The sequence below is a fragment of the Mastomys coucha genome, unplaced genomic scaffold (assembly GCF_008632895.1).
Source record: "Mastomys coucha isolate ucsf_1 unplaced genomic scaffold, UCSF_Mcou_1 pScaffold5, whole genome shotgun sequence".
NCBI lineage: Eukaryota > Metazoa > Chordata > Mammalia > Rodentia > Muridae > Mastomys > Mastomys coucha.
The window spans coordinates 10,403,193-10,411,064 of NW_022196911.1; the positions used below are offsets into that span (position 1 = coordinate 10,403,193).

The window sequence follows — 7,872 nt, forward strand, 5'->3', positions numbered from 1 at the left end:
TTTTGAGGGGGGAGGGTTCAAAGAAGCTTTAGAGGTAGAGATGGATTTGCATATCTTAATACCAAGTACTTTCAATGTATCATTTTCAAGCCATGGAACTTTGGATTTTAAAAAATGCAGACTTCAGAAAAACCTTTAGAAATAGGGCCAACATTTGTAAAGGCATAAAGTTTTTCAGAGGCTTTGGACCCAAAAGAGAACTGAATAAAATTATATAAATTCTTCAATACAAAAGTTTTGTAGAACCCATTTTGTGACACAAGGGCACCTCATAGCAAACAGTGTTTAGATGTAGAGTTGCTTTCATCTAAAGACATTGAAGCACAAGTACAGAGTATATTGAAGTATAGAGTATATTCAACTACACCAAAAAGTCCAAGACTTAAAATTGCCTGCATTCCAGTTTTAAAACAAAGCTATACTTTGGGCCAACAGTCAATATTGATGAAATATCTACAATGACCAAGCATGTTTTTTTGCTTATTCCATCTTTGTATCCTTGGCACCTAGTGATGTAAAAATTGAGCAAATAGGGACACCTCATAAAAATATCAAGGAGCTAGGAATGTCCATTAAGCCTAAAGACAGAGCTTCAGAAGAGTTTACTGAGCAAACATCAGTCCCCAGGAGATGCCCTAATTGTGGGGAGTAATGCCCAGGTCCATGAACCGTCCCTGAGAGGGTGGATCCCCCTCACCCCTCCGACTTGCAATTGGTATCTCCCCCTCACCTGGGGCATAAAGGTCAATGAGAACAAAAGGCAATGGGCTCCACCAATGAGAAATAACCAACTCATTCTGTAAACCTATGTATTGAAAGGTATAAAAAGTGTGTATGCTTTTGTTTTTGGCCTTTGCTCTGAATGCAGGACAAACCCAGTATACTGGCAATAATAAACCTCATGTAATTTACAGTGATCTCCCTCCTGTTTCTTCTTGAGTGGGGGACCCATGCCGGAATCTAACAGTGACAGCACCAGATACATAATACATGCTCAGTCCTGAGATTTGCTTTTGTAAAACTCAATCATTATAAAATAAATGACTCATCCTAAATCTCCTTCCATATTGAAATGTTCTACCCTTTATCAATAGAAAAGACAATTTAGAAAGAAAATACTTTTGGCAAGTGATAATAAATGTATGCTAACATTGTCAGAGAGGAAAGGACCCCAAAGACACCAGCATACACACTGAAAGGCCCTATGACTACTGAAAATTAATTTAAAAGGAAGGGTACTTTCCTAACTAATAAATCTGATAAAATTGAAGAATAGGCAGGAATTAATGCAATTTTTATATGCAAAGAATTAAATTCTCTAAGTGATTTTAAACAAGATATAGAAAATACTTTAATCAATTAAAAAAACAATACTTTTGAATGGAACCCAAGGTCTTCTGCACCCTAGAATATATCACTGAGGTACAGTTCTATTTTAAATATCTTCTATAACACTAGGTTTTAATTTAAGAACTTTCCTTTTCAATTGTATGGGTACTCATATACTTTAATAGCTGATATTATCAAATACCTAAATGTATAGTACATTTAGAACAATTTCCAATTGTCACTACTAAAAATAAATTTTGAACACAAAGAAGTGCTCATGTTTTCAATTTAAAAAAAAAGTTTTAAAAGAGGTGCTCAAAATTACATTTTCTCAGTTAAATTTTCTGAAGCTTTTCTATTCTACTTTTCATTATTATGAATTCCTTCTCCATGCCTCACAAAGGCAGACTTTTTCACTAACTTCAATAAAATTACAGTTTAAGTCTCTCTAGGTCAAGGCATTTAGCATGTCAATCAAAATCCAAGTGGGAGATGTAAGTACTTTTGAAGCCATCTCCATGACAAGAAGGAAACCCTCTACTTTGAAACAATAAAAGGAAAATTATTTTATGGGTAATAAAGTATTAGTCTCCTTTCCTCCTCTCTGGCCAGGAAGCCAATCCACAGGATTCTTCTCAGAGCAAGGACTCCACTGACAGAGCTCGGTATTGGTATTTCCTTCACTAGGAGGATGCTGCAGGGGGAGAGAGCTGAAGAATAGAAGGCCCCAGTTCTCAGCAGTGCTGTGCAGAGAAAGCAACTGTTCAGTTCCCGGAGCTATTTTTGTGGCCTTTGCTCTGCAGCAGATCTCTGGGTAATTAATTACTGTCTGCCCTTGTTCCCTGCTCAAAGATGAGTCATAAGATGCAAAACTATTCCTCCCGGAACTTCCTCTGGATTGTTTTCTCTCTCACCTGCTCTAGGTGCTGTCATCACACCCAAGCCTCCAATCTGGCAATTCAGAACTTTATTAAAATACGGTCACCAGTAATATTAGGCAATACAACTAGTTAAACTAAACATTGTTTATGTAGGATTTTTAATGGAAGTTCCTTTTCATGGGGCAGGGGACAGGATGTAATCATTTGTGTCAAAATGCACACTTATTCACCCTGTAAAAAGAATATTCAAAGAAAGAATAGCTTTTAAATTCGCATTCTATTTCCCTGGTTTTTATTACTAATTGATTTAATTTGTAACATCCAAATGGCACAGTTCTTATTAAGAGAGTCCCATGTAAATCTAAATAAAGCTGACTAAATGTGTTCCATCCTAATGTTATTAATATAATAATTTATGAGACTTTATAAAATAATTATTTCTAGGTCTTAATTTCCTATATTTATATAGCTGAAGGGGACATTTGCTTATCAAAATCATCCATGAACTAGTTTAAATTGAAAGAAACTAAACGTGTGTAATTGTCTTCAAAATATGAGATACTTCTTTCTTGTAAAATCTCCTGTATATTTTTTTCTAATCTGTCCTACTTGGTTCTCACTAATTCAGTTCAGATTTGGTTTTACAAACAACTCTTAAGTAAATGTCACTTAAAAGCCTTAGTGCCATTCATAAAAATGTATACTTTTCTCTTAATTTAATAAGTTTCCAATTCATTCATCCAAAATACACACTGCCCTACCAAGGTAAGAAGCAGCTGGACATCATTAGCTTGTACCTCTGCTTCCATGAGGATCTTAGCTGCCTCGTATGATTCTCAAGAGGAAGAGAGGAGGGCTGCACACTTTTATCATTGCATTCATGAGTTAAAAACAGACTTGGCTACTTTCACCGTGTAACGCATTTACTTTGTAAATGCACCTCTCATCCATCTTCTAGACACATCTCGGATAGACCGACTTCAGATGTGCTTGGTGCTATCCCTGTCAGGCACATACCACAAACAAGTTCACTAAATCTTCAGGACATCACTTGGGGGCCGAGTCTACAGTAACGAAACCTCCACACGGGAACTGAGCACGGGAACTACGCGCTAAACACCACTATGCATTTATTTCTACTTATCCCGGAGGAGAACCCAAAACGAGGCTTTGTATTTAACAACTCTGCCAGAGAGGTCCTTTCCAACCTTCCTACTTCACACTGCTGAGAACAACCCTAGTGGCCACTTCCAAAGCTGCACTGGTCAAACTGCACCCAGTTACAATCTGGGGGGGTGGGGGGGGAGGGGGGAAGCCATCTTTGCTGTTATCTACTTGGCTATTCTTTCGTCTCAGATCTCGGAGGACACATTTAAAAGGACCGAACTGACGGACTAAGTAAGGTGCGATCTTCACGAGGCAGATGCTTTCCTGAGATTTTTCCTAAAGTCCTAGGGTGTGTGAACTCTCCCTGGAGTGAAGGACGCTTGACAGAAACAGACCTGGGCTGGTCACCCCGTGGTGCGTGCGGCAGGGCGAGCCCCGCCGTCGGGGGGCGCAGTGGAGCGCGCGGGTGTCCGTGGGGATGCCGTCTTCAGCGAGCACCGGGCTAACCTTGGCTAAGGCAGGGTGAGGACTGGAAACTCACACTTAAAAACGCTAGCACACACCCGATCCCCGGGCTGAGGAAGCCCACCGAGCGGGCGGAGCGGGACGCACACGCCTCCGCCCCGTCACTGACAGGTGGCTCGGGTCGGTCCCCGAGGATCCCACTCGGACCCGTGGGGTGTGACGTGGAGCCACACACGGACGCGGGGCGGCGCGGAGAGGTTGTACCTGGCAGGCACCCACGTACCTATCATGGTCACCGGGCGGGTGGTGGCTGCGGGGCGAGAAGGACCTACGCGGGCACTGGCGCCCGCCCGAGCCTCCCACCAGCGTTTCTGTCAGGTTTAGTCATCCAGGCCTCCCCGCCCGCCCCTCCCCTCGCGATCCAGGCGGGAGCAGTGCGCACGCGCACACGTCCCTAGCGCGAAGCCTGCTGGGAGTCGTAGTTTTAACGCGTAAGATTCGCCTCAGGCGGCTGACTCTGTCTCTGCCGGTAACCTTTTCCGGAAACGCTCGTGACGGAGGGGCGGGACTAGCGGCTCGTAGTGTTGACCAGTCGCTTAGCAACCAGGAGGCTCACCTTTGGAAGCTTTTAGCGGCTCTAGCCTCGGATCCCAGCCCTCTTCCCGCCCCTCCCCTCCCCTAAACTCCCTCCACCTTGGTGCTGCCAAACATCTGGATCACCTTGGGCACCACGAGGGGTTGAATTTCTACCACTAACGCGCCTTTTTACATTTTTTTTCCCGACCCCCTGCTCACATCTGTAAAAGCCACTGGTTTTTCTTCCACACCCTTGTTAAGAACAAGACGTTTTCTAGGAAGATGGTGGCAGAAAAAGAAACCCTGACCTTAAACAAATGCCCAGACAAGATGCCGAAGAGGACCAAACTGCTGCCACAACAGTCGCTCCAGGTGCACCAGCCTCATTCCCTGGTTTCTGAGGGCTTCACAGTCAAAGCCATGATGAAAAACTCAGTCGTAAGTGATCTTCCTCGATTGAACGCACTTGCTCCGAAGCAGGGGACACGAGGTTGTAGATGATGGCAAGCCCTAGGATGGATTCCAAGTCCAGGTCCTGGGTACTGTTTGCCAGAACTGGCAATGACTCGGTCAGTAGCCGACTGTGCTCAACAGTGTGCAGAGATGTAGGCTAGGTGGCTAGAGAGCCTCTGGGGCAGGTGATGTACTGGGCTAGCATATAAGCACCTTCCTGAGAAAGTGTGCTTCCTCCAGTACCCCAGATTACACTTAAGCTGTTTCAGTCGAAGGGGGAAAAGTCCTTATCCTTATTGCAAACTAAATTAGTTCCACTCAGTAAAGGGCCTTCTGGAGTGAAGGTTCTTAGAAGTCATAGGCTTGCAAAATTTAATACAAACCAGTATGGGACACATAAACTCATCACTAATCTAAAGTAATTTATCTCATCTGGGACATTTTAGAATGCCTTAGAATTTACTCAGTAACATTCTGACAAAAGAGGTATTAACCTGTTAAAGTATTCAAAAGTTACTTGTGTGAAGACTGGTTCCTGATAAGCCTTAAATACATTTTAAACAATATGAGCTCTATTTCAAGTGTCTCTAATAATACAAGCCCTATTTCACTGTTATGACTTGTGTTAATACAAATAAAATATTCTTAACACCATTAGGGAACAATATTTAAAGGCAAACAAACAGTTTAACTGTATGCCTAACACTGCTTTTAAACCTTCTTGTTTATTAAATACCATCTGATTTGGTATGCTAAGCCATGTTTGTCTACTAAGTGGGCACCTGCTTTGGAGTGTGAGATTACAGACTAAATGTAGTTTTCAAGTTTGTACAATTTATACCCTGAGAGGAGCTTATTATACATCAATTCAGTATACTAGCTTAATAGTGCTCTCCATTGTCCTACTTAGACTACATAAATGAAGTAGATAGCCTGTAGACTTCCAGTTTGGATTCCTATGTGGCTACACAGAAATATATTCCTTTTTTTTTTGTTATGTGTATCGGTTGATCTATAGTAGTTAAAAATTCTTGAGGTATAAAAACTAACTGCAGAGTTACAGGAAACAAAAAGGATTGTATCTCTATTCAATACTTAAGAGTTCACCACTTATGAGCTCTCTGATGTAGATTTTATCACATTGTAAAGTATCTCTCTGCCTCCAAAAGTCTACTTCTCTTCAGAGCATATAAACCAATGTTCATCTTATAAATTGCACACAAGTGTCCCAAAAGCTAACCCCAAACCACTTCTCAGGAGTTTCAGTCACCTTCTCTTCCCTCTGTAAGACTCCAGTTCAGTAGGCAATGCCTTTTCATTGTTGTTCCAAGAAAACCACACAGAATCTACCCTAGAAAGTATGGAAATTATTTACAAAATGATGATAAATATAAACACTTATTATTTGTGAACTAATTTCTTGAAAACCCAGGGACAAGTGGACTTAAGCAGTAAGTGTTTGCATGAACTTTTGTTTTGGTCGCAGTAAGAGTAAGCAATCACAAAAGTCCTCAATCAGAGGATATTTAAACTCATACTGATACAGTGTTCTCCATTAAAAGTTGAAAGGGGATGCCTAATTTGAGATTTGCAGGTAATTTTCCTTCTTAGAGTCTGATGAAAACGTCCATGACCAAAAAACTAGTTAATGAGTATTCATTCCCTCTGTCAGCAAAAAGTGGACCCTTTATGGCTTACACAAACCTCATCAAAAAGTAGGATAGATCAGGCATTGTGAAACATATCATAAACATCATAAACTCATGCTCAGGAGGCAGAGCCTCTTTGAAGATAGACTGGGCTACACAAGACTGGGCTCTCTCTCTCTCTCTCTGTCTCTGTCTCTCTCTCTCTGTCTCTGTCTCTCTCTGTCTCTGTCTCTCTCTGTCTCTGTCTCTCTCTGTCTCTGTCTCTGTCTCTCTGTCTCTCTCTGTCTCTCTCTCTGTCTCTCTCTGTCTCTGTCTCTGTCTCTCTGTCTCTCTCTGTCTCTCTCTCTGTCTCTCTGTCTCTGTCTCTCTCTCTCTCTGTCTCTGTCTCTCTGTCTCTCTCTGTCTCTGTCTCTGTCTCTCTGTCTCTCTCTGTCTCTCTCTCTGTCTCTCTGTCTCTCTCTGTCTCTCTCTCTGTCTCTCTCTGTCTCTCTCTGTCTCTGTCTCTGTCTCTCTGTCTCTCTCTGTCTCTCTGTCTCTCTCTCTCTGTCTGTCTGTCTCTGTCTCTGTCTCTCTGTCTCTCTCTGTCTCTGTCTCTGTCTCTCTATCTCTCTCTGTGTCTCTCTGTCTATCTCTGTCTCTGTCTCTGTCTCTGTCTCTGTCTCTGTCTCTCTCTCTCTCTCTCTCTCTGTCTCTCTTTCTCTCTCTCTCTCATAGGCCCTAATTCCAGGCCCTTCAGAAAACAGGCTAAGAAAGCTATGGCGTTTCAAAAAGACATGATCTCCAAGATAGACCTTATACAAGATGAGAAAAACATGAGTAACCTGCTCAAATGGCACAGTGACGAGCAAGCAACTTCACTGTGCCCCAGAAACTCCTCTTATGCTGCTGCTTAAGTCCATGGCTAAAGGTTAGATTTAAGGGCATGAGGAGTTAAAAGAGAGGCTGAAATGGGCTGTAACCAGTAGCTCTGTGGCTAGCTCAAACTTGCAATGTTTTATTACTGTGGTAGTAGTGTGATGGGACAATGAGGATCATTAGAAGTCATGAACTACCAGTGCTGAAGCTTTTGCATTATGGTGAAGAGAATTGTAAGACAAGTAAAAGAGTCAGTACGCAAATGGTTAATCATCTATGGCTAGGACTACAAACACTCATTCCATCCAGTGCAAGTAGTGAGGATGGTGGATTCTGACGGAGGCCCTCACCACCCACACACTCAGATATGTAATGTCTCCCAAACTGCTTTCTACCAGTCAACCATCAATACAGCTAGACTAAACTTTCCAGGACAAAGTTCTTCTGATTACACAATGTAAATATGTGGGAGCTATGAAAACAAAACAAAGCCAGGCAGTGGTGGCACAAGCCTTTAATCCCAGCACTTGGGAGGCAGAGGCAGGCAGATTTCTGAG

General features: G+C 42.3%; 2 protein-coding genes across 9 annotated transcripts in view; one reads left to right on the forward strand and one right to left on the reverse strand.

Moving 5' to 3' along the window:
• Prkn (parkin RBR E3 ubiquitin protein ligase) overlaps positions 1 to 4,213 on the reverse strand; it is a 1,238,651-nt gene extending 1,234,438 nt beyond the window's left edge. For all 8 annotated transcript variants that reach the window (XM_031350750.1, XM_031350749.1, XM_031350751.1 and 5 more), the window contains exon 1: positions 4,066 to 4,213. In XM_031350750.1, the coding sequence (XP_031206610.1) occupies positions 4,066 to 4,072 (7 nt within the window). In that variant the 5' untranslated portion in view covers positions 4,073 to 4,213. The remainder of the gene's footprint in view (positions 1 to 4,065) is intronic.
• A 126-nt stretch (positions 4,214 to 4,339) lies between these two features.
• Positions 4,340 to 7,872, forward strand: part of Pacrg (parkin coregulated) — a 447,145-nt gene continuing 443,612 nt past the window's right edge. The window contains exon 1 of the mRNA XM_031350758.1: positions 4,340 to 4,796. Coding sequence (XP_031206618.1) covers positions 4,641 to 4,796 — 156 coding nt within the window. The 5' untranslated portion in view covers positions 4,340 to 4,640. The remainder of the gene's footprint in view (positions 4,797 to 7,872) is intronic.